General features: G+C 46.7%; 1 protein-coding gene across 1 annotated transcript in view; it reads right to left on the bottom strand.

Annotated features, from left to right (window-relative positions):
* The window catches only part of PLEKHA3 (pleckstrin homology domain containing A3), a 254,424-nt gene that overhangs the window by 108,030 nt on the left and 118,971 nt on the right, over positions 1–27,423 (bottom strand). Inside the window, exon 4 of the mRNA XM_078681500.1 lies at positions 5,374–5,510. Within this exon, the coding sequence (XP_078537626.1) occupies positions 5,374–5,510 (137 nt within the window). The remainder of the gene's footprint in view (positions 1–5,373; positions 5,511–27,423) is intronic.

Below are 27,423 nucleotides of genomic sequence, written 5' to 3' on the forward strand. Positions count from 1 at the left end.
TAGCACCCCAGTCATATTTTGGCATGCACTAAGAAGCGCCCCATTTACGCTGTTCTTTCCTTTTGCTTTTCTGTGCTTATAGATGCACTGCGTGAAGGCTAAGTGTCGGCCACATTGCAGTTCATACCGTGGCCACGTTATTATAATAAGAGACTTTAGGGGGAAAAAACACAGAAATCATAACTTCTACCATACCAAAGAATTATAAGTGTTTTACCTCAGCGGATTTCTTTCACTAATCTACACGACCTGCACTTCATATTTTTAACCTGCATACTAGAAATGAACAGTGTTTGTTGGTGTGCGAACGAAGGTGAGCCCAATCCTCCATTAAAAAAAACCTAAATGTTTGCGTGGAGAACGTCCTCCTGCACACAAATACCAACACCAAAACAACTAGCCCAAAACTCTCCTTCAGCTTTCAGCAGCACAACAATGTATGGAGACATAAGCCAACAATGTAAGTAACAGTAGTGTGAAAGAAACGCGTGATTCGTTGCAAACATTTGCGTCGCTTAGGTAAGCGTGGTAACTGTATACACAGTAATGGCACTTTTAAAATGTGAGTTGTAATGACATGCGTGGTAATGGGGTGCGTGGTAGTGGGTCATGCATGGTAGTGTACATGTTGTAAAGGCATGCATGTGGAATGCACGTGTTGTTCCATTATCCAACCGGAGAGCTGGGGAGGTCATCTACAGAACCTTCAGATTCAAGGAACGTGGTCTCCGCTCCATAGGAGCGTACATATCAATCGCCTGGAGCTCAAAGCCATCTAACTCAGTCTCCAAGCTTTCCTGCAAATAATAGCAGGGTCTTCGGTGTTAGTTTGCACGGACAATACCACCAGCATACAGTACTTGAACAACCAAAGTGGCACAAAATCACTGGTGCTGTCCAAGGAAGATCAGGAAATCTGGAGCAGGCTTACACCACACAGAATAACTCTTCGGGCTAAACATGGACCCAGGACTAGCAATCTCCTAGTAGACATACTAAGCAGAACTGGAAACAGCCTCCACGAATGGGAGTTTGATCAGTCGTCGCAAAATACTATCGTCTCATTCTGGGGCAAATCGGCTCTAGATCTCTTTGCAACAAACGAAAACCCCAAATGCCAGTTCTATGCAAGTTGGCATCCACATCCAGGATCGTGCAGGAATGCTTTTCGATCTATGCCTACCTTTTCTCTGATACCTTTAAAGCCAAAGGTTCCCAGGAAGTGGAGCAGTGTCCTTTCATCCTGATAGCTCCCAGGTGGCCCACGCAGCATTGGTTCACGGAGTTTCTTCTACTATCGGAATCCAACCACATTCACCTACCAACATCTCATAAACATTTGACGATGAACTAAGGCCAGGTCCTACATCGCGACCCAACCTCTTTCTTCTGATTCGTACAGCTCCTTGATTCCATAAATTCAAACATCTCTATATTCCTCAGGACTGAAGGTGTATTCTCTCATAGTCAAGGCAGAAGCCACGATAAAGATATATTAGCTGTAGTAGATAGGCAGAAAGGTTTCTGCCTATGGTGCCAGAAATCAAACCTACATCCTCTACTAGCACAAATTTGCAGATAACTACCCTATCTCCTCTCGCTAGCTCAATCTCTGTTGGTACTTGCGTCTGTTAAGGTAAGGCTTGCAGCAATATCAAAATATACATGCTCATCACATTTTCTTTCTTTTTGCTCTAGCAGAATCATCAAACGATTCCGTTTTTTCCTCCAGTTAGTGCTCCTTGCCCGGACACGCATCTAAACTTAGTTCTGTCTCAGCTCAAGAAGCGTTCATTTGAAGCCATTCACAGAGGACACCTCATATTTCTCACATGAAAGGTCACCTTGTTACTAGCGCTCACTTCGACCAGGAGGGTAGAGGAGATACAGGCTCTCAACTCAAGACCCTTCTTGCACCTCCCAGAAAATTTAGAACTTCTTAGAACCAATCCAAAGATTTATTCCCAAGATTCCTTTGGATCAATCATCTGGCGGGGCACTTTCACGATAAAATCAGAATTATTCAAAACTCTTTCGAGACTACGCCTTTGGGGAATGAAGTAATCATAGTGCCAGCATCCGTGGCGAACCTGGAAGCCTCACCCAGTTTCCTCCCATCTCCTAGGAGAAATCACTGGAGATAATGAAAACTCTTAAGTCAGGCTCCCCTACAGATTCCTGCCCAGCCAAGGTACTGTCCTCTATAGCTGGGATTATTAATCCAGCGGACAACTGGATTTTGAATATTTCTTTGCTAAAAAGGCAAGTTCTGGATAGATGGAAAAATGCCCAAATCCTCCCTCTACTTAAGAAGCCTGCTGCTGATCCTGAGGTGGCCTCAAACTATAGGCCAATATCTCTATTGCCCTTCTTTTCCAAAGTTTTGGAAAAATGCGTGAATTTAAATTTCATTGAATATGTGGAGGCTAACCATGTATTGCATCCTAGCCAGTCGGGTTTTAGAACTAATTTTAGCACCGAAACTGCACTATCTGAGGTCTCCAAAGCCATCAAAGAGACATTCGATAAAAGGGGAAAAACAGTGTTGATACTGTTGGACCTCTACGCGACCTTTGACACCGTACCCCTCGACCGGCTCTTACAGAGACTCCATGAGTGCTGCGTTGGGGTCACGATGCACATGTGGTTTTCGTCCTTTCTTAGTGGCCGCCAGCAAACGATCTGATCCCCCCCCCCCCTTTGGGGCTCCCATTCCCGCTATGAAGGTGGGGGTTCCGCAAGGATGTATTCTGAGCCTGTCACTCTTTAATGTTTATAAGGCCCCCCTCGCGCTGCTAGCCGAGTCACTTGGCGCTAAAATGGTATCATATGCAGTGATACTCAACTGCCGTTCACCTGCGAGAAGGGCACTGATTTCAGAGGTGGAGAAATTAATATTTTCCTGACGGAGGTCTTCTCCTGGCTGAATCGGAACCAATTAAAGTGTAACCCAGAGAAATCTGAGATCATTTTCTTTGGCCACCCTCCTTGCGAAGTATGGTACCAGTGGTGGCCACTAGACAGGCCCCCCCGGTAGCTTCAGTGACCACTGTAAAGATCTTGGGGGTCAAGCTAGATGTCAAACTATCAATGAAGGCCCAGATACAAACTGTGGCCGGCACCTGCTTTGGCATGCTAAAAATGTTTTAAAACATTCTTCCCCTGCTGGTTGCTCACAGGAAAACAGTAGTCTAGTCCCTGATCATGTCAAGGCTTCATTACGTCAACGTCGTGTACCATGACCTACCGCAGTACTTATTAAATCGTCTGCAGGTGGTCCAGAATGCGGTGGCTAGAGCTATTCTCATGGTTGGGCCTAGGGCCTTCCATGACATGTACACCATCTATATTAAGAATAGGATTCAGCATTATGTGCCGCAAAGAACCCTAAGATCTTCACAACAACTTCTGATGTCAATTTCCAGGTTTTTTCGCGTCCGACTAGGTGGCAGCTCTTTCCAAGTGCTGGACTCCCGGTTTTGGAACAGCCTGCCTCTGCCTCTCAGGCAGGTCCAGGATCTTTTATCTTTTAGGAAACAGTTATAAACCTGGCTGTTCCAGCAGTAACGGTCTACAGTGCTTGTCAGATACTGGCTGGTCTTCTGTCGAATGGTCCTTAGCTCCGGGACACTCTGTGGAGTAGCTGTGTGCTTTATAGGGACCCATTTACATTACATTACATTTTGCCCCAATGAACCCAGAATATTTCGTAATTTCTACCTGAATTCAACATCACCAGCTGAGAGGTCTAGTCATACGCTAGATTTCTTATCATATCTAAAATTGTACTTACATCACACTAAACAACTCATGAGAACTGACAGGCTGGCAAGCCACTCACAGTAAAAATCAAAGCACACTCAACTACGACAGTTTCCACCTCAACGTCTTTGTTTGCGGAAGTGCCTCTGGAGACGATATATTGTGCTGTGACTTGGAAGGTTGTGCATATAATTCATTCAGCATTATTACTTGGAATCGCTGCAACGCTGTGATGCAGCGGTTTGACAGGTCTTACTACACCACTTACTTCAATAAGGGGAGCGTCATTTGGTTCCACATGCTTGCTTATGTATTTATACATGTTTTAATGTATGATATAGCTATATTTATATATATATTAATTTACTAAATTGCATATGAATATGTTATGTATATATTTTCTGCCCACCATCCGCTTTGTGCACTAATATTACAAGATATACAAATACAGTAACTGCTTGCTATTCTTATTCAAGCATGTGAATCTATGAAAGATCCAATACTGGAGAACAAAATAAGCTACTTACCTGTAACTGCAGTTCTCCAATATTGGTATCTTTCATAGATTTCTATGCAACCCACCCTCCTTCCCAAACAGGCTCCCCTTATCGCTAGGGATTCTTTAGCTCCACTTGTGCTCGAGTCAGTGGGGCTCCCACTTTGATGATGGGGAATGATTCAAGCACGTGAATCTATGGAAGATCCAATACTGAAGAACTTGACTCAGACACCAAGATCATCTCTTCCACTAATATGGACACAAGAATCTGAACTCCACTTTCTTGTGATATGGACCCTCTCCTGGTTTTACTTGTCAAATTCTATGAAAGAGCCTCATCTTGAGTACTAGGTTATGATGTAATTGATGCTGGCTCCCCGTTCTTTTAGATATTTTATTAGATAGGTACTGTGGGCAGTTGGCTCATGGAGCTAGCAACGACTGTTTGAATGCTGATGTATTGCACCCTGGTAAGTGTGGTTAACTGCTACAGATGCCTCCTAAAAATTTATTTAAGTATGAATACGAACTGATCAGATTTTCTACATGTACCAAACCTGTTCTAAACACACTTCTTTTCTATAGTTAGCCCAGTAAACAATGTTACTTACAGACAGAACCTCTTGGCCTCTAGGACAACCCACCTCAGATCCCTTTTAAACCTCTACCAGCCTCAGATTACCAAAATGTATAGCAATGATAGTTCCTAGATAATGCTCCGGACCTTCCGGAAACAGATATCTGACTTTGTCCTGCTCTACCATAGCTTCAAGATGAGGATTGCCCTAGTTTTCTTCTTCTAAGTCAATTCAGAACATAAACTCTCTTTCAAGGAGCTTATAAAAAATGACATCCTGCTTTAGGAGAAAATAAGGGCCAAAATACTATTCTCTATATTCTCTACACTGCAATACCGATGACCAACACATTTCTCAGCATCAGACGTTTGAAGTGACCATGTTGCCACATGGGTGCTTCATGAAGACACTATAACATAACTTAAGAAGAGAAAGCAGAATTACAGTCATTATCAACATTTTACAAAAGCAGTAGGCAAGCAACTTGAAAAATACAGCTTGGTGCAGTGTGAAAAACTATTAAAAGTCTAGTACCTCAGTGCTAGGTGTCAAATGGTTTTCATCTTGATTAACAAATTCTTGTATTGTATGAACTTGCTGCATCAATAAATCACAATAAAGTCGAAGTTCAGACATTTTGGTTTTAAGAGATTCATTGGTTTCACCGATTTCTAGAGAAATACAGAAGCAAAAAAAAACATATTGGTTACATGCAACACTAACAGGTTTGCCTATTGCATGCATTTATTATTCTTTAGTAGAGCTCTTATAACTATAACACATTAACAATATAATAATTATAACACATTTCTATTGAGCATACCCTATGAGTAATAATACAGAAAGAAGAGCCTGTGCATTAAAGAATTCCCATTCGTGTTCAAATGTTTTAAACATATTTTAGAGCTCAACCCCCCCCCCATTACATGCCAATAAAGCATTTTACCAGTCGTACACTATGTTCCTCCCTACAGCCCCTTTTCGTGTTTGGGACCAGCACAGTATCAACAACAGCACATACTGGATATCCTTACTGTGTGTGTGTGAATCTCATGATGCTGCCAGTGGTCCCGCTCTGACATGAGCCCTCTCTCTGCCAGTGGCAATGGACATGTGCACACCCTCTCCTGAAAAAACCCTCAGTGGACCCCACTGAACTCAAAAACTTCAGACCGATCTCCTTACTCCCATACCCAGCTAAAGTCATTGAAAAAGCGGTTAAAAGTCAGCTCGTGGGGGCGTGGCCAATCATCATGGCAGATCGGACGGCTTTCTGATTGGCTCTGTCCTAGGCCCTGCCCAACTTCGCTCACGAAGGCAAACTTACCGATTTCATGGTAACAGCTGGTGATTTCCCAGACAGCGGGATGCCGAGAATTGCTTGGAATTAACGGCGGTAGCCTCTGCGCGGAGAAAACTGCTCTGACCGGCGGAGAAGGTTGGGAGAACTGCAGGGGAGAGATGGCGCTTCCCGCTGCGGCGAGTCCCTGACAACGTCTTGCTTCAGTCGCTGTGGACCCCGGTGAGTGGACGGCTTCCCGAGGGGCCCGTAAAAGCGGGTGAGGGCACCCCACCCGGACCGGGATGAAGACAATGCTGCTCCCAATGAGAGTGGCGGACGCGACCGGGGGCGGCCTGCAGGGGGTGCTCAATCTGCCTCCTTAAAATGGCGGGCCCGCAGTAAATTACGAGGAGCCCTTAACGTCGAGCTGTCTCCTTCTCTGCAGCTGCACTGATATCGCGGCGGGGTACTGTGTCTCCTCTTCCTGACACGGTCGCACCACAGATGCAGAGTCTGGCTGTAACCAAGCACAGAGAGCAGGGAACATCGCTCCGGAGCCTGTGGGATTAAAAAAGACGTGTGGTCCCAGACAGGCAAGTGGTACACGCAGGGGGGGCACTGCAGCGAACCCCCTGACCTAGACTACAACTAAGCTAAGCTGGCTTCACTGTATGAGGTGGCAGTGTTGGTTTCTTGGTGGCTTGACCTATGTATTAATCAATATCTCTTCAATGCCTGACCCTAAGATGGCCGCCATTCAGGACACTATATTCACTACAATGGTAAACCCCATGATACGGCATATGCCCTGCACATCTTGAAAACCAACAAAGAGGGGCTAGAGGAGAGCGCAAAGACCACACTATTAAGCGGCTGGCTTGTTGCGAAGGGAGAAGCGGAGTATGACGACGCACCTAAACCGGTCATTAACCCCTTCGTGCTCATGACGGCTCCCGGCCGTCATGAGTCACGGTGGGCGTGTGCTGATGACGGCCGGGAGCCGTCATGACCACGCCCACGATCGGAATGTCCAGCACCCGCGTGGAATTCCAGACGCAGCCAATGTGTTAAACAACTAGCGCACCAGGTCGCAAGAACCTCAACCACCAGAGCCTTGCGAAACGCCTGGCAAGTACGGTACCCCCCTTCAGCAGCAGCGCCTTCGACCAGTTGGAAACGCAAGGCGGCCAGTGGCTGACCCGCGGCGCCCGGCTTATGCTGCCCAAAAAGACCATAAATAATAAGGTCTCGCAATACTTCGAGGCGGCAGCCACCAAGACCCCTGATAAGGGAGTGATGTCACGCTCCTCGACAATGGCGTTAACACGCGAAGATCTTATGGCCTCCCTTTGAGAATTTCGAAAGGTCCTCCGAGCAGATATTAAAGCAGACATGGACGCTTCATTTGAATCACTTCGCACAGAGGTGAGGGAGAAGCTTGGAGCTCTACAGGCCGATGTAGATTCGGTGGGGACACGGACGCTTGACCTCGAAGCCAAATACCAAGATGTGGAGACTCACCTCAAACCCCTGGAAGGAGTAGTGGACCTACGGAGTCAGCTCCGAGCGGCCACAATCAAATGCGAAGATCTGGAGAGTAGCGCCCATCGTGACAATATCCGCGTTCGTGGCCTGGCGGAAGAAAGCGAAGGCCCAGATCTGGAGGCGTTCATGGTAGGGCTCTTCTCGACTGTCCTGGGGGAAGATGGACCGGAGGTCACGCTGGAGAGAGTCCACAGAGTGGGGCCGAGGCGTGCGGTGGAGTCTAAAAAACCAAGAGACATTTTAGCAAAATTCAGCTCTTTTAAAGTGAAGGAGAGGGTTTTACAAAAGGCGAGATTACTGGACACCATCTCCTTTCAAAACACCACCTGCACACTCTACCAAGATGTGGGCCAAGCTACGCTCCTAAAGCACCAGCAATTTTGTCCAATCACTAATTTTCTAAGGGACAAGAGCATTAAATATCACTGGACCTACCCCTTTGGGATCACATTTCAATGGAACAACAAAACTTGCCACTGCGAGGAGATGACGGAGGCGGCAGACATACTTGGCTTGGAGATACCTGATAACATAATGGAGGACCCTGGGCCCAAAGACGACCCGACCGTCTGGAGGGGGCTCAGTGGAGACAGATGGGCAGGAAAACTGCGACACAGTCCAGATGAACTGCAGGCCAGCGGGTCATCTGGGGAGATCTTTCTCCAACGGGAGGTTATTACAGATGATTGACTGGAGAGATGGACAGAGCGGAGGACTTGCAATGAACACCTGAGCAGAATACGGTTCTCTAATTGATTCTCCCTCTACGCTTTCCCACCCATGAGTGTGTAACCTGGGAACACCTGTGGCTTTGCCTCAGTGGCCAGTGTGTGGGAGAGGGGCGCAACACGTGCGGGGCATCCGGGGACTGCCGGACGGGTGGTAAGGAGGGGAAGCGGGGGGAGGTTACACGGCCTGGGGTGGGCCGCCCAGACTGAGATACATTCTGGCATTTACCTCCTGCTACTCAGGAAACAAGGAGGTGCAGCAAAACAAACTGTCGCACACAAGATATATCATGTTCTTTACATGCTTGCCTTAATACATTTACTGTTCAAGGGGCCTGGGATACGGGAATGGTCACGCTCTTCGAATGTGTTCATACCAGGAGTCTTCCCTCTATGATGGGAACTCTCCACACTCGTTTTTATAGTTTAAGTAGTTTTGTTAAATTGGTTTGGTGTTGTGGCGCCTGGGGTTTTTCCCTTTTTTCCCTTTCTTTCCACTTGCACGGGGGGTTAACAATCCAGACAGGGGCGAGGTGGGGCTTGCGCGGGAAAGGACGCACAATCATAAGGGAGGTTACACATGGCAATTAAGTCAATAACTTGGAATGTTCGGGGACTTAACTCCCCGCATAAACATCCGCGCATGTGGAAATACCTGATTGACCATAATGTTCAAGTGGTCGCTTTGCAGGAGACGCACCTCAAAAAATCTGAAATACACCGATTGAAACATAGGGCCTACCCACAAATATTTAGTTAATCTCATATTAATAAACATAATGGGGTGACGTTGATGTTTCATACGGGGGTCCCATTTCAGATGCTAGACACCAAACCTGACAAATTGGGGCGCTATACCCTGGTCAGAGGGGAGCTGGGGGACAGGGCCTGCACATTTGCTGCGCTCTACGCACCTAATCAAGGACAACAGGACTTTCTACTCTCCTTTCTCGCAATCTTAGAGAATTTTGCAGAAGGGGATATCCTTATCTTTGGTGACCTTAACCTTATATGGGATCCAGCTCTAGACACCTCTAATTCCAACAGAACGACAACGGGGATCGCTGGTAGGGCGCTTAAGGTACAGCTCCAACGCTTGAGACTTGGAGGGACAGTAATCCCGCTGTGCACGACTACACCTTTTTCTCTCACTCCAATAGAACATACTCCCGTATTGACTATATATTCCTTAGCCAATCCCTGCTGCCCTCGCTACTATAAACACACATATACCCGATCTGCTTATCTGACCACGCCCCACTTGAACTGACCCTTTCCTGGCCGAACCCCCACCCTAAACACGTACGCTGGTATTTCCCCAACTTTCTCTGTCGAGACAGACTTCTCCGGGATGAGATTAGACAATCTATAAAACAATTTTTTGAGCAAAACGACCCCGCCCTCACTTCCCACGCCACAACCTGGGACGCTTTCAAAGCCGTCATCCGGGGGAAATGCATTGAATTGGCCTCCAATCTGAAGTCCCAACAAAAGGAGGAAGGTCTCCTATTGGAATCGGAATTACTAGCCGCAGAAACTGCACATAAAACCTCCCCTTCAGCTCCTGCATTGAGAAAAGTCACTGCCTTAAAGGGGAAACTGAAGGCAATATATTTCAATAGGGCGGAAAAGACTCTCCTACGGCTTCAAACTGGGAACTACACGGGGGGAAATAAAGTGGGATCCCTTCTTGCGCGGGCGTCTCCCACAAGACGGAAGAAGAGAAGGCACTAGCCTTTGAAACCTTCTATCGCAAGCTTTATACCTCAGACGACCAGAGGCCCCAAGATCAACAGTATTATCTGGCTTCCGCGGATCTCCCCCAGGTCCCCAAGTCTGTCAATGAAGATCTGACTCTACCTATCACCCAGGAGGAGGTGCAGAAAGCGATTGATGCACTTAAACTCCGGAAATCGCCGGGGCCCGATGGATACACGGCTCATTTTTATCGTACCTTTGCCCTCGAAATATCTCCATTTTTAACTACCTTATTTAATGACATCGCCTCCACACAACAGACCACTCCGTCTATGAGAGAGGCGATAGTAGCAGTGATCCCCAAACCAGGTAAAAAGCCCACGGCCTACTCTTCATATCGCCCAATCGCCCTCCTAAATCTGGACGGCATGATTTATACAAAAATTTTAGCCACCCACCTTGAATCGGTGCGCCTTTCCCTTCTTGACCCGAATCAATCCGGCTTTATTAAGGGCTGACAGACCCACGATAACTTGAGACGCATTATCCATATTATAGAAAAGGCTCAGATGAAACATATTCCAACGGCTCTTCTCGCGCTGGACGCAGAGAAGACGTTTGACCGGGTCGAATGGTACTTTTTGTTTCAAGTTTTACAGAAATTTGGTTTCTCGGAGGCCTTCATTGGGATGATCCGAGCCAATTACCATGCTCCAACCTCGCGGGTATTAGTCAATAGGGTGGCATCTTCCCTGTTCCCCCTGGCACGCGGGACGAGGCAGGGGTGGCCGCTATCCCCCCTTCTCTTTGCTTTGTGCATTGAACCTCTGGCACACAAGATCAGGCAGAACCCTGCTATCACAGGGATGCGCTTTGGTTTATACGATCACAAGGTTTCATTATTTGCTGACGATGTGCTCCTCCCGATTACTAACCCGCAAATTTCTCGCCCGGCCATCCAAGAAGAACTGGCACAATTTGAGTGTGCGTCCGGATTCAAAATGTATTTGACTAAGTTCTTTCTGCTTAATTGTCTCACACCGCACCCTAGCCCGCAGACTCCACAATGGAGGAATCTGCATCGAGGCCCTCGACTGGATCCGCTCATTCTTTTCTGGCAGAACGCAGCAGGTCAGACTCCCACCTTTCCACTCAGATCCCACACCGACCACCTGCTGAGTCCCCCAAAGATCCGCCATCAGCCCCTGTTCATCGTCTACATGGCCCCGCTTGCACCCATCATCAGATCCCACAGACTCAACATCGTATCGTACGCAGACGACACCTAACTCATCCTCTCCCTATCCAACAAACCCAACATCCCCAAACACAACTTTCAATAAGGAATGGAAGCAGTTGCCAGTTGGATGAAGAACAGCTGCCTACAACTAAACACGGACAAAACCGAAGTTCTCATTATGGGCCAACACCTCGAGGCCTGGAACAACACCTGGTGAACCCCCGCCCTCGGGAACCCACCGTCCCCCACTGGCCACACACGTAACCTCAGAATTATCCTGGAATCTGAACTCAAAATGGACCGCCAAAACAACATTGTCACTTCCTCCTGATTCCACACCCACAGACTTCTAAGAAAGACCTTCAACTGGATTCCCCTAGAATACAGGGAAACAGTCACCCACGCCCTCATCAGCAGCAGACTGGGCAGTAGTAACGCACTCTACGCCGGGATCAACAAGAACCTTACCCGCAAACTCCAGAACATACAGAACACCTCCGCCAGATTAGTCCTTAAACTACAGTGCCACTGCCACATGACAAAACACCTGCGGACACTACACTGGCTCCCTGTCGAGAAGAGTCACCTTCAAGCTTCTCACGCAAGCCCACAAAGCCCTCCCCAACACCGGACCCGCCTACATGAACCACCTCCTCACGTTCCACGCACCCTAAAGATCCCTCCGCTCAGCCCAGCACTCCCTTGAGACGGTGCCGCGTATCAAGAAAACCAGAACAGGAGGCTGTTCCTTCTCCTTCCTTGCGGCCAAGGCATAGAAGACCCTCCCTCTCCACCTCCGACAGACACCAGCACTCTCCAAGTTCTTGAAGGTCCTAAAGGCCTGGCTCTTCGACGAATCACCATGCTCATCCAGGAGCTGTGCCCGACCCCCCAGGAGCTGTGTCCACCCCCCAGCGTCTTGTAACCCTTGCGGGTGAGTGGCTGCGCTTAACAAACCCTTGATTGATTGATTCACTGTAAATATTCATTTACAGATGTATCGATATGAGAATTGTTGGAAATGGGGGTCTCTAGTTGGCTGATGGATGCACCTTGTCCCAGTAGGAACCCTTGCTTCTAGTCAGGATAAGGGAGTTACCCCTGCTCACCACCTTAGTAGCTTGGCACGAAAAGAAAGGCTTATCCTAAAAGCAATGTGTAAAGTATTTGCACCCAGACACGCAGTAACACAGTGAAAACACTTCAAATGGACACCACACTAGTTTAGAAAAATAAAGTATCTTTATCTAAAACAAACAAGACCAAAATGAAAAGAATCCAACATACACAATTCAAAATATGACTTTTAAGTTGTTTCAAGGAATTCTGTCCATAAAAACTAAGGGTGAGTGAAATTTACAAAAAGTACCTCAAATGGGTCGAAATTCACAAGGCCAAACAGCCACAAAGAGGGGAAGTATCGGAAAACACAGCAATGCGTCAGTTCCCGAGTACTTGAGGAGGCAATGCGACAGTTCTGCTGCAGGGAGAAGTGATGTGTTGAATCCAGACTGTAGGGGGAAGTGATGAGTAGATTCCAAGACGGTTCTGGTCTACGGGTGATGCGTCGGAAAGCTTGCCGCACAGGTGCGATGCATGGAAATCCAGGACGGGCTGGAGGTTGATGTGGCGGCAGCAAGCAGACGCTGTGTCGGTTTCTTCAGCCACGGTCCCACAGTGGGTCGATTATTTCAGCCGCATGGTGACAGAGCTGGTGAGGTGATCTTGGAGATCGGTGCACAGGATTCGGCGTCAATTCTTCGGCCGCACGGCGACAGAGCGTGGAAATTTCTCCCGCTCAGCAGTGCTGCATAGGAAAAATAGGCGCTGAAACGACAATCCATCTGTTTTCTTGGTTTCTTCAAGCTTTTTCAGCTCCCAGCAACAGGTACAACTTTCAGAGCCTCAGAACTGGAACAGGCACCTCCTGGCAGGTCAGAACTCCCAACAGTGGAGTTTAAGGAAGCTGGTGGTGAAGTCTTTGTGTCCCCGAGACTTCAGACTAGGAGGTAAGCACACACAAGCCATTGGAAATTCTTCACAAGCAGGTTCACAGCAAAGTTCTAGTCTTTGTCCTCTCCTTGGCAGAAGCAGCAATTGCAAGCCTACCCAGCAAAGTAACACACAGCAAAGTGGCAGTACTCCTTACAGCTATTCAGCTCTTCTACTCGGCAGAGGTTCCTCTTGTTTCCAGAAGGGGTCTAAAGTTCTGGGGCTTTAGGTCTAATATTTATACCCCATTTTCTCTTTGTAGTCTTAATTTCAAGAGACGCTGAGCTCAGCAAAACCAGTTCTGTTCTCCCTGGTCCAGCTTCACTACAGGAGGTGGAAACAGCATTGTGCAAAGGAGATACAGCCTATTCAGGTGCTAGTGAAAACTCCACTCTAAATACAGCAAGGTCTCTCCAGCCTAGCAATGAGTCTCCCAGGCAAGACAGGACACACGTTAACCCTATCCCCCCCCCTTGTGACAGTCTAGAGCGAATTCACATCCCCAGCTCCTGTCACTCCAAAACAAGACAGTGAATACCCAAACAGGCAGAGACAAGCAGAATGGTAAAATAAGAAAATGCCCACTTTCTAAAATTGGCATTTTCAAACTCACAACTTAACAAGCATTGGCATAGCCAATAGGTATCGCCTTTGGGACCTTATAAGTGTTTAGTTATCCAGCACGATATCCTTGGTGCAACAACAAGTGTTGCATGGCTAAACACCTATAAGGTTCCAAAGGCCTCCTGCCCATCGATCTCTCTCCATCTGGAACACACACTCTTCCAGTGCTTCACCTGACACTTTTTAACCTCTCCACATAGGGTGTGGAGCACATGTTTCCAGGTAAAAGGCAGATAGTTTAAGGGCACCCCCCTCTTTGAGCCATAAACGCACAATCTGCATGCCGTTACATATGAAAAATCTCAGCTTGGTGCAACCACCAAACACACAGCTGACTATCTGCCTAGCGCCCAATTCTGAATGCGGAACAGGGGTAGGTGGAACGCATGAACTGGTCGGTACCCGTGATCATGATTCTAGTTAAAAGCATTGCTAAAAACCTGATAAAAACCTGATAAAACAATGGGGCTCCAATGGTCACGATGGAAGAACCATGGACAACCATGGTTTGTCACCAATCATAACAATGTGTGTTAAGCCACAGCTCAGCAGGTTGATGAATCCTGCCTGGCCCACACACTTCAAGGACTGCTCTTTCATATGCTTGGCGCATCCATGATGTATGTCTCATGGATGCCCTGCTACGACAGGGTGTTTCTGCGCTCCTGCACCTGAAAACTGGACTGCCACTGAGCCTTGACACAGAGAGAGGCTAACGAAAGGAGGAAGGAGTGACTGAGAAGCGAGAATAACAGAAGCAGGGAGGAGGGAACAGGAAGGGGTGGAGGGAGCAAAGAGACAAGGATAAGGGGCGAGGCAGGGGATGACAACTAAGGAGAGAAAATGAAGGAATAAATAGAGGAGAAGGACGGATGACAAAGAAAGTAAGTGCAACGAAAAGATGGAAGGCAAAGGGATATAAAAAGAAGAAGCTTGAGAAACAGGGCAAACATTGTAAAAGAGGGAAATAAGATAGAGGGAGAATAGGGATAAGGGAGAGAAAGGAGGAAGCAGAGAAAGAAAAGGGGTATTTAAATCACCAGAGAGTAAAGGCAGTGGATTGAGCCAAACAGTATGAGATGGCCGGTGGAGAGGGAAGAGGGGTGGAGACTGGATGTCCGGAGAAAGCAAATCGGCGCGGATAAGTGAAGAGAAAGCTTCCCGGGGACCTGCCAGTGCCAGCCTGAATGCAAGGGGCACCGAGATAACAGAATAGGCTCGCGGAGCCAGAGACACCTCCGTGTCTGGCAGCCAAGGCCGAGCACAGAGGGGGCTGGCAGGAACCCTGGTCAGCCTGGTGTTGAGCAGGTGATGAGGCTTGGCCTGGATGGTGCGCATATGGGAGGGGAGGACAGCCGGGGCTCCTGCTGTGCCAAAGCAAACCTGGCCGGGCGAAACGAACTACTGAATAGTCCCCAGTGCGGGTTTACATTAGGGCGCGCTGGCGTCTACGTGCGTGTGACGTACGAAGGCAGTCAATAAGAAACAAATGGCGCTTGAAAAAGGAGGGAAAAAGTAGGCAACAAAAATAATTGTTACGTCATGGAGCAATTGAAGGTACAGCGTCCCATGAGTGGCGCGCTGAAAGTTTTTTTTTTTTTTTTTTTAAAAGGATGCAGCGTCTTGTGAGTGGCGCACTGAAAGTTTACCAAGATGTGCGGCCGCGACCGGGAGTTGTGTGCGGGTGCGCACGAGAGTGAAAGTGATCCGCAGCAGAAGTGAAAGTGATCGCAAACCCACATGGCGGCATGCACGTGTGAACGCAAGATTGAGGCCAGCAAAAGTCTCTCTGGTAGCACTTTGAAAACGCCCTTACTAAATGTCTCGCAGAGCAGCTCATGCGCTGGCTCAGGCGAGACCTGAAAACCACCTTCACTAAAGGGTGTGTTATTGCATTCGGAGTTCAGAAAGCCTAAACTCCATTTCTCGATCTTGTCCTAAAAGAAAGTTGCGCATGTAAAATGTAACACACACCAGAACATGTCCTATATTTCACATACATTGCACCCTGCACATGGGGATGCTTTGGGCCTACCTGAGGAGTCCCTTAGATGTAAGAAAAGGGAAGGTTTGGGCCTGGCAAGTGAGTGCACTTGCCAGGTCAACGTGGCAGTTGAAAACTGCGCATGCAGACACTCCTGTGGCAAGTCTGAGAGACATTTACAGTGCTACTCATGTATGTGGCACAACCAGTGCTTCTAGCCCACTAGTCGCATTTAATTTACAGGCCCTGGCACACACTGTGTACTTTACCAGAGACTTACCAGTGAACCAAATATGCCAATCAAGGATAACAAATCATAATTACAATTTAAACAGAGAGCATATGCACTTTAGCACTGCTCAGCAGTGGTAAAGTGCCCAGAGTCATATAGCAAACGAAAATGGGGTGAGGAAAATAGGAGGCAAAAGACAAAAAGTTTGGGGATAAACCTGCAAAATGATTGATAATATACATCATGAAGAAATACAAGAGAAAACAAAATCATATTTTTGTGACACATTATGTTCACAAGAATGACAAATTAATAATAAAGAAATCCACTTCCAGTCCTAAACACAAAATTATTTGCCATCATTGTCTAATCCTTATTTAAGCCTTTACCATCTAACTGCTTAAATAATCGTTGTCAGAAAAGTATTTTTTATATATATTGCCTATTTGGCTTTAAATTGCTTCAGTGTCGTTCGGTGGGTCATCTATTTGGTCTCTCAGGGGTGCTCTCGTTTCCCCAATTAAAGCTAGAATACGGGATCCCAGAGTTCGAGAGATTGAGGTTTTTGCAACTGAGACCCTGGGTCCTTCAACCGGGGATGATGGAACAAGGGGGCCGTAAACTGACCAAATACGAAAAATGGTTAATTACTAAGCACACCCATAAAGGGTTGATATGTGAAATGTACAACATGATTAGAAGTGGCCCACACTCACAAGCAACTCTGAGTCAGAAGATCTGGGGGAAAGAACTGGGAGGTGACCTTACACAGAAGGACTGGAACTGAATTAACTATAGAGCAAAGCACACTGCCCGAAACGTAGCCAGTATTGAAACCGCTATTAAAATAGCGACCTATTAGTATCTAACACCTGCGCGCCTCCACAGAGGCAACCCCCACAGGAGCCCCACCTGCTGGAGGGGTTGTGACAATGAGGGAACACTGCTCTATATATTGTGGGATTGCCCAATACGGTCTTCCTATTGGTATAACATTCTGGACGAGTTAGATGAACTCTTTGATACTGAGATTCCGAGGCTTCCGGTTTACGTGATTCTGGGCCTCCCTAATCCCATTACATTTCCTCTGAAGAGCATGAGAGGGCGCCAGATGGGGCTAGCATTGGGTGCAGCTTTACAGAACATCTTGATGCACTGGGGGACAACCACTTCTCCTACACATGAGGGGTCGCTCCATAGACTATGGCATATCATTGGGATGGAACGCATTTCTGCCACGCTGACCGGCTTGACTGCCACCTTCCAGAAAATATGGAGCCCATTTTTTAAGCTGATCTTAGCCGAATTCAACGAAGTTGCCCAGTCCAAATATCACAGGTTGCTGAGAGTTTAGGACCTGGGGGCAGAACAGCAACCTTCCTCTACTGCGTGAAGGGCGAGGCCTATGTGGTGAAACAAGGTCTGGACAGCCAGAGACTCTGGAATATTGGACGGGGTGGGAGGGTGTTTACGTTTCTGGTTTCTAGCACAAGGTGGAATCTTTCACAATGCAATGCTTTAATTTCTTTGACAAGGTTTAATTTGTACAATTGTATTCACGAGAAATACGCTACCCTTGTCATGCAAACGTGTACGTATGGTATGCTATTTTGCCTTACACTGCCTGTGCCTTCGAATTGTTTTCTGTTATTGAAAATGCCAATAAACACATTTGAACATAAATTGTTTCAGTGCTAAATAAATAAAAATTAACAGGCAAAACCAAATTAGAGCTGCGTAGTTTTGTGGATTGAACGTTTTTTTGAATGATTTTAATAGGAGTCTGAATCTCACTGCTTTAAGTCTTTAATATTCTTGGGTTCAGACTCAAAAGAGTTACCCACCTTCAGTGAAGCTCTTTCTGGTGGAAACTCCATCCAAACGCAAATTCCTCATCTGGGAATATTCTCCAAGAGTCAGACTGAATGCAGAAGCTACAAAGCAATACTCTTGCTTACCAATAGGGGCGTCATGTGGCTCTGCACCAACATCTTTCCACTATAAATGTGACGAGCAGAGCTGGATAGAAGTGTCATCCATCCACATTAATGTCAGTTGCTTTTTCTTAGGTTGTCCTCGCCCTTGGGCGCATAGCCCATTGGCAATTTGAAATGACCAGTAGGGTATGTTCCCTATAGGGGATGCGCATAGACCCTAGACTTAGTAGGCATGCAGGACTTCAGCATGCATCAAGAGAAAGACTTCCCCAGCTTTTGAAAGCATTAGCACTAAAGAAGGAAGCTTACTCTTGTTGTGTGCCGTTATAGGAGCATTACACCTGCTCTTCCATAACCGTTCTAATGGGGGAGACTGAAAGGCGGAAATATTGCCGTCAGGAGCAGGCGGCTGTTTCTAGTGAATTATGCTCTCCCCCTGGTGTGAAGTTCATTCGTATGTAGATAGACTTTAGTCCTTTAGCACCCTTTCAAACCCTGAATCCATGTCAGGGAGCTTTCACTTCAGCCTACCACCTTACCTCTCCACACTGTGTGTGGTGTTATGTCAAGACCTAGTGACGTTGAAACTGGCAAACCAAGTTAGAGTCTCAGCATAGGCTCAACATCCTGTGATTCTGGGCAAATACCTTAATCTATATATTTGAGCGTGCCCTCATGTAATGTAACTGGTGCTCATGTAAAGTGCTCCAATACCTTCAGGCAAGTTTGGTCTAAATAAAAACTGCAGACAAATGCACAAAGAGATAAAAACGAAGCATTAACATAAAAAGGAAAGTCAAATAAGATACACATTTAGTGGCTGATTTGTACAAAGTGAAATCATAAAACCTGGATAAATCGCGGCTTCCACGCTTAAATTGTGCAACGTTAGGCAACAATTATTTTTATCAAAACTCCTTTTTCTTCATTATTGTATATGAAAGCACTTTCAAATATGTGAGTTCCATATACCAGATGTTAAAAAAATACGATTGTGTTTGATTTAATAGACTATAATGCTGGTCTAATCTGGGCCATTTACAATCACAACAGGCGTCCCTCCTAGTTCATTAATGGTTCAAGTACTTTGCATCGCTATAACGTGATGTGTTGATGTCAAAGCTTCCACTTGTTAAAGATGTTTGTTGTGTGATTTACATACAACATTTTTCAGGGCTCAGCTCGTACACAGGCTTTATGAGCCAAGTTAGATCATTGGTTCGGCTCTGGTTCGGCTCTCCCTGTTAATTTGTTGGCTTGCCCACCTGAAATAGTGCAAAAGAGAGAGGGTCCGTGAGCCTGCCGTGATAGAGTTTTTAAAATTTACCAATATGAGTTATGTTCTCGTTAATTTAATATAATGTAAGATTATTACCACTTAAGATAAAGGCACACCATGTTAGTTTTGGAAGAGGGAACTTTATTACCACTAGTCTGCAAAATCGTTCTCTGCGTGTGCTTTACTGATATGCAGGCGGCTTTGCCTTTGCTTAGAAAATCGAAGGGTTATGATTTTCTTGGCACCATCTGACTTTGTAAAGCTGCTCCTCCATTATATTATGAACAATAAGCAGATGCTGGTTTTATTTTTTTAAACGTTTACTGACTGATCATGTTGAAAAAACATACCATGCTGAAAAAATATGTAGCTGGTGTCAATCTTAATTGCTGTAATTTGTAAAGCTGCTGAAGTTTGTTTCCCCACATGCAATGGCTGAAATTCAGCCCTGGCAATACAGTCATAGCCAGCATGTTCTAAAGAGCTCATCTGTGTGCGTGTGCGTGTGCGTGTGTGTGTGTGTGTGTGTAGGTGTGTGCGTAGGTGTAACTCGGCTAGTATTGTCTTGCAGACTGCCTTTACTAGAAGATAAGCAAAAAACAACCACTACATTATAACAAAAAAAACAGCTTGCTGAACTATTTTCATTTGATAGGGGACAAGTGTGTTTAAGTGAGTGGATTACAAATGTTTTAAAGGGTTTCTGCTGCAGTGGAGAAGTGTGGCTCAATGGTTAGAGCGGCAGACCCTGATGCAGAGGTCTGGCCCGGGACCAGGGTTCAATTCCCGCCTCGGCGGGTCTTGGGCTCAATTTCCCCGGACCTGATAATTCTCGCCTCGGTGCCTATTCTAATCATGGGTCCCACTCTGCAACTCTGGGCAATAGCTTGCTTAATCTCCACAACAGCCCCAACAGCGCTGGGATGCCTGGCTTCACCTTGAGGGTGCCCAGGAGTGGACATTTCACAGGGAAAAGCCAGGAAGGGTTCCACAGCGGTATGAGTACAGCGCCAGGACGCCCCATTGCTGGGGCAGCAGTGCGCTTTACAAGTACAAATTCATTCCATTCCAGTTGCCATGTTAACCACATTGCAGACTATGAACTAAGAATGGAATGTGTTTGGTGCTAACAAGTGATGTTACCATCACCAAACTCAGGGTACTCTTTTTAACTCCCCCAAAAAGTACTAAAGGTTGAGAGAACCTTACATTTTAAGGCCTTGAAGTCCATGCTTACAAGCATATCACTGCAGGAGGTGCATTAACATGTGGGGCTATCTTCTAGACTAACAGCAGTAATACATATCTGACCCTGAGGTGCAGGGGTTGCAGCCACCTGTAAGCCATGTTAAAAATGTCATTCTTCCTGTTCCGTGGTCGATGTTTGCCAGAATCGTCTATTTAAAGGCAGTTGAATTCTTACATCTTATGAGATGGTGACTTCTCAAGAAGAGTTTACAGAAGTGAAAAGTACACAATAACGGTGTTCTCCCCGAACAAGGACCAATCAAATCAGGTGAGACTGGGGATGCCTACTGATCAGGAGTTACTTGAAGTTCTTCGTAGGCAGGGTGGTGACTAGAAAGTCTTTGCCTCTCCACTCAAGTGCACAGGTACCACACCTGTACAGGCCCATATAAAGGATTTCACTCCTAGGAGTTGAAATTAAATACTGCGTACTAAAGAACATGCCTTGTCCCCTACATTTATTTATTTATTTTGGGCATTTATTAAGCGCCTGGTTACGCCACTGGCGTGTCCCCGCGCTGTAACGAGTACATGAGCCATGTGCTAGACTGGGACTTCTAATACTTTTGGTAGACTGCCCTCGAGAATCATCATTTGTCTAAAGAAATGTTCCTCACAGCAGGAAGTAGTGGAGATGGCTCCAAGCGGGAGCATCCACAACACAGGCACAAGGCACAAGGGAAAGCGAGATCTCCGCACCTGGCTGTTGTCATCCTTTGTGAAGCAGCGATCAGGAACAGAGTACATACCTGACCTACAAACTTCTTCGAACATAAACTGAGCCACAACTCTTCTCCCTGTCATCCAAGGTAGCCCAGCTTCTCACTCCTCACTTCAGTGTCTTGGTTGCCTCCCTCCAGCTACAGGAATGCAGGCAATGCATTTCCAATGCCTGGGAAGCTATTCTCACCTCCATCCTGTGTCATGCTAGACCACAGGAATCCAAATACTTTCTTTTCATACTTAAGCAAAGCATTTGTGGGTCACATTTTAAGGGTAAACATCAGAAGACCTAGCTCCCGCATTTGCAGAATGTCTATTTGATGTTTGCATTATTTACCCAGTCTATTCTCTCATGATGTTTTGATCATGAGGGTATTGTATCATTCAACGTAACCTAAAGAACTCAATAGTTTTCTATATATGCTTCCAGTCATTACTTTATGCTTCCAGCCCCTCAGCTGAAGAGCTGCTCATGCTGAAGCAGTGATCTAGCAATAGACTACAAGTGGTCTTGTTGTTCACCTGACTCTAGGACCTATCAAACCTGCCTAATAAAAAACTATCTCACATGCAAATGATAATGTGTCGGTTTACAGTCTTGCATCCTCAGAGTGCATGTTATGCCAAACGTCTACTCTATGGGACTAAACCCTATGTGAAAATGTTGACCCTTCCATTTATCACCACTCCGTATTTTGCTTTGAATGACCCTCTCCTTGCTGTCCATCTTCTACATGCCTCCACTCTGAATCATGTGCATGTTTGTCTGAAGCTCTATTATTGTATTGGTGCAAATAGTCAACACCTCATCTCAAAGCTTGTAATCTGTACTACTTCGTAAATCAGACCATGCAACCTAGCGATAATTAATTTGCTCAGTCATCCACTAATCCCACTGACCATCTGCATTAACTCATGTACCTGCCCCCACTTATGATCATACCAGATACTCATTTTAATCCATCTCATTGACACTGGAGTGGACATGTAGGTAAGGAATGGTCTCCTTGAGAGTACTAGACTGAACCATATACAAACAATAACCACTGGATTAACTACCTAACTTGGTAAGCAGAATGCTGCTTGCCCTAAAGCACTTCAAGACCTTGTTAGGGCAAGTAACAACTATATAAATGTCATTGCAATACAATATTTACTATACAATCTGTTAACTCTCGGTAGTGCCCACTACTGGTCCTTCCATCCCACATCGACTTATCAATAGATGGCTGCTGGAGGGCCAAGGGTCAAACAAGGTGTTGGACCTGGTCCTTTTTACTGGGTTATCCCCAAACGTATTGCCTTCCTCCTGTATTTTTCCTGACCTGTTTTTGTTGGCTTTAGGACTCTGGGTACTTTACCACTGCTATTCAGTGCTAAAGTGCATGTGCTCTCCCCCTTAAACTTGGTATGATTGGCTCGCACCTGTTTGGCATATTTAATTCACCTGCTTGTCCATTGTACAGTGGTATCCTATATACCCAGGGCCTGTAAATTAAATGCTATTAGTGGGCCTGCAGCGCTGCTTGCGCCCAGTGGCGGTTCTTCCATGGGGGCGTTTGGGCGCCGCCCCCCCTGCTTTCTCGCCGTGCGAGAAGAAGGCAGAAACAAATGGTAGTTATTTATTTATAACTACCATTTGTTTCTGCCTGCCCTTCTCGCACGGCGAGAAAGCAGTCAGCAGAACTTCCTGGTTACTCGAGCCTCAGGGCAGGGGGGAGTGGCTTGGTGGAGTGGCTTGACCACTGTTGTTAATACTGACTGTTTGGACAGCCTGAGAGGCTGTCCAAACAGACAATATTAGCAACAGTGGGCAAGCCGCTCCCCCAAGCCACCTCCCACTCTCCGTTCTGCAGGATGCAGACTAGGAGAAATGACGCGGTTAGGGCAGCCGGCCGAACCAATCAGCGCCGGCTGCCATGGAGGGGAGGGAGGCTGCCTGCAGCCTTCAGTGACGAGAGCCCACATCACGTCAGACGCAGCGGCGGCATTCAAAATCCAGGACGGTGGGAGTCTGCAGTCTCGGGACTCGAGTCGGGAGTCAGTGTGGGAAGCCAAGGTAAGTTTTTTATATTTATTTTATTATTCTGTGTCTGTTATGCTTGTACCCCTGCTTTATGTGCTGTCTTTTCCATGTGTAAGTGTGTGGGATGAGGCTAATGGATTCGGAAACACTGCGAGCGCAGAGGTGTTCTCAGCTCCTAGGAACATATCTCCAAACATCTAACGCTTCTCTATGTGCTTCGGCGCAACGAGCAGTCGAGGTGACACCTTTGCAGCACTGCCAAGCCGCGTGCCCAATGCCAGACAGACTCTTCCTACAAAGGGCCGCTCTATGAACCCTCAACCGGCCAAACAGCACAGTATACTTAGCACACTTCTCCTCCTTCAGCACTACAAATGCTTTCTAGTCTCTACATGGGTATGAGGCGCTATGAAAATTATATAATGCAAACTATTCGTTTTCTACAAATCCCAGTTGCAGGCAGCCTTCACCTTTGCCCAAGATATGAAAAGCCTGGGTACATGTGCCTGCAGGATTCCTATGATATGCCTGGCTCATTACAGGGCATTTTTTCCAGTGCCGGGCCTCTGACCTTCGGGTCATAATGAACAAGCATTCTATTCTGCACTACAAAATAATGACATGAAACGATGGCTCTTTAAAACGTGTGTTGGTATTACAGCACCTCACCACAAGTTAACGCAGCCAGCGATGGCAGCAGTGAACCCCACAAAGCCACTACAAACGCTTTTCATTGGTGTCAGTCCTGAGACATAAACGAGAGGCTGCCAACGCCCAGATTCTTTGCTAGACAACTGGGTGGACGCTTCTGAGTTCACAGAGACTAGCTGTGAGCGATCACTGTTTGACCGAGCTCTTCACAGTTAAACTAAGCTGTGACAGGGCAGAGACTTTGGTCGAGTTGTGCAATTGCTGCGTGTTCCAGGCAGCCCGACCTGTGTGACATGCATTTTTAGATCAGGCTGCGATGGCTCAGCTGGACAGGAAGAAAGTGTGACTCAGACAGCTGTTGTCACGTCTTTCAGATGATTGCAGGGGTGGTGCACGTCACTCTCAGGAAGGAACAGTGCTGGTGTTTGCTTGTGCATGTGAAGTGGAGGAAGACAAAGCATACACTGTGAATCTGGCACTTTTTAATGCCTCTATTCACCTGTTTAACCCCCCCGAAACCCCCATAGGTGTTTTGAGCTCGCTCGCTACGCTCACTTGCAACATTGCAGTACGATTATTGTGTTACGCCTCACCACTGTCAAATGTCACCAGCCGCCACTGCTTGCGCCACCCACAGAAGTAGCCTTTCAAACCCATCTCAGGCATGCCAATGCAGAGTCTGCATCTGTAGGTTACTGCCATATTGACTTAGCACTTAAAGTTACTTGCTAAGCCTGAAACTTCCCTTTTACTACATATTGGACACACCAAAAGTAGGCCCTAAGTAACCCAATGGGCAGGGTGCTATGTAGGTAAAAGGTAGGACATGTGCCTTCATTGTGTGGCATGTCCTGGTAGTGACAAACATTTGTATAGGTTGGGTTGGGCCCTGCACTCACACAAAGGCCTTGTTTACCCCCTACTGATATCTGGAGCAAGCCTGGGACTGAATGGAAGTGTTGTGCACTTCTGAAGTTCCTTTGAAGTTATCTCCACATCAAATACATTTTGTTTATAAGTGCAGGTGCTCTGACCCCAAGATTTGAGACACTGTGTGGACTTGTAACCAGACACTGATAGCTCTACAGATTGCACATTGCCAGAAATAACTGTTATGCTGGCAGGAAGAACCGCCATTGGATTGACTTGATTGATGGGCTGGCCGGTGGCTTGCTGGGCTACAAGAAAGGTTGCCACTTTGTTTCAAGGACCCTGATGTGCCAGCCACCTGCTTTTTCCTTGCGCTCATGCTCCCTAGTTCTTCTCCAGGGACTGGGTGGTGTGCCCCATCACTGATTTGCTAGAAGTTCTACTTCCAGCGGGTGGATAACTTTGCTGTAGTGCTCCTTCGTCCTATTGCCACTGCACAGAGAGCGCTTTAAACTTTCCCTGCATACAGCACATGGAAGCGCTTCTGGTGAGAAAGAACGTGTTGAGAGCACTTCCTCTATTTACAATATTGACTGTAACCGGCTCGCAAAGACGCTTGATTCCCCAATTTGAAAAGCCTAGTGCATGTTCTGTGCTTTGGGGAGGTCAGAGGAGTGGTGCAGCTATTTGCCTCCTGCCCTCACTCTGAAGGAGCCGCGCCAGCGACCGGCATCACCGCTGCCTCGAGGGAATCCCTGTGCAGGTGTTTGTTCTCACGCCGCGGTCCCGAGGGAATCCTCTTTGCGAGGCACGGTTAGGTTCAGGCGCCGCCACGCTGAGAAGACTCTGCGCTAATGGACTGTACCAGTGGCTCACCTTCCAGCAGCTACCCGCCTGTGATCAGTACTGAGGGAACTCCTCAGTGCAACCCCTCCAGCCAAGGGAGAGGCGGTGAGGTGTGTATAGGAGCAGGCGTGCCAGCCAGAGGAGCCGCTACCGGAGGCCGGCCCGGGGAGGTCCCCAGTGGTGGTAAGGTTCACCTCACCGGAAGGAACGTTCTTCTTGAGTGTGCAAGGGCGGGGAGGAGCCCAGTAGTAATGCGGCATAGCAATCCCGCGCTATTCCCACGGGTGGCACTTATTTGCCCCTCCAGTTGGCAGTATCTCGGGGCACTTTCCCCTTTTGTTATTTCCAGTATTAAGGGGTAAACCTCGACAGGGGTCCCCAATTAACCTGGCAAAACTGGCAGCATTTCTGGAAGGCATTATGACTTACTTACCGTGATATAACTAGAGGGAGCGCAGAAGCTCTGGTGCCATACAGGCAATCCCAAATTACTGCATCACATGTAATAGAGACGCAGGTGTGCTACATCTATTTAATGACTGCATTTATGGTGATTGATGGCTCCCAGTGAAGTATGGTGATTCATGTGTTCTCTTCATTACATGCTGCATTAACTGCCCTGAATGTTTTGATATATGTTCTTTGTGCCTTGCATTGTCAGGATAACTATTATTATTTCAGGATATACATTGTATGCGCAGTGATGGTGTTTTCATGACATGAGCAACATATCTTTATGTTATTGCACTAACCATGATGTTTTTGACAAATGCCTAGTTGGCAAAGTGAATATTGGTTTATGTGGTTTTGGTCTGTTTATATGCAATACAGAAACATTTTTATTTAAGACTGTGTGGCGTTTCTTTTGTGGTGTATTTATTGTCACCGGTGTGAGTGTGTTGCCCAAACGCTTTACACATTGCATCTGGGATAAGCCTGACTGCTCTGTCAAGCTACCAAGGGGGTAAGTAGGGGTTATCTAGATATGTACTCCCTTACCCTGACTAGAGTGGTGGGTTCTGCCTGGTTTAGGTGCATACCCTAGCCCTGTGGTTCCCAAACTGTGCGCCGCGGCTCCCCGGTGCGCCGTAATGAGGTGCCAGGGGCGCCGCGGGCACACTGTGGGAAATTGCGACCAACAGCCCTCAGTCGTCCGTCAAGGCAGGCTCGGCTTGGACAGGAGTGAGACACACACTTAACGTGTAACTGTGAGAGTGAGCGCACATAAGAAGGAGAGAGAGAGATGGAAAATAAAAAGACAAAGGCACCAAGAGATAGGTAAGTGTGACAGAGAGAGAGGCAACGACACAGAAAAACAGAGATCAGGACAAAATTAGGGAGTGTGAGAGAGAAAGTCTTCGAAGAGAATATAGAGCACTAATTTGTGGAGTTTTTATATAGCGCGAACTTGACCCGAAGGCACAGAGCGCTTCACAAATTTTACAGATTAAGGTAGACATTTAGATCAAAACAATGGCGGTACGTGAGCAAGACATTAGACGGCATGATTATCAGTATCAATATGTTTGTTATGCTGTGAGACAAGACTTAAAGATATGTTTAAACATCGTGCTGACTCGTTTCCTGGGACAGAGAAAATCAAGTAAAATCTAAATAACTTTTAAACAATAAATGATAAACAATACATTAAATTGTACAGATACGTAGTTTTGCATACA

This window comes from Lissotriton helveticus, chromosome 3_1, assembly GCF_964261635.1.
Source record: "Lissotriton helveticus chromosome 3_1, aLisHel1.1, whole genome shotgun sequence".
Classification (NCBI taxonomy): Eukaryota; Metazoa; Chordata; class Amphibia; order Caudata; family Salamandridae; genus Lissotriton; species Lissotriton helveticus.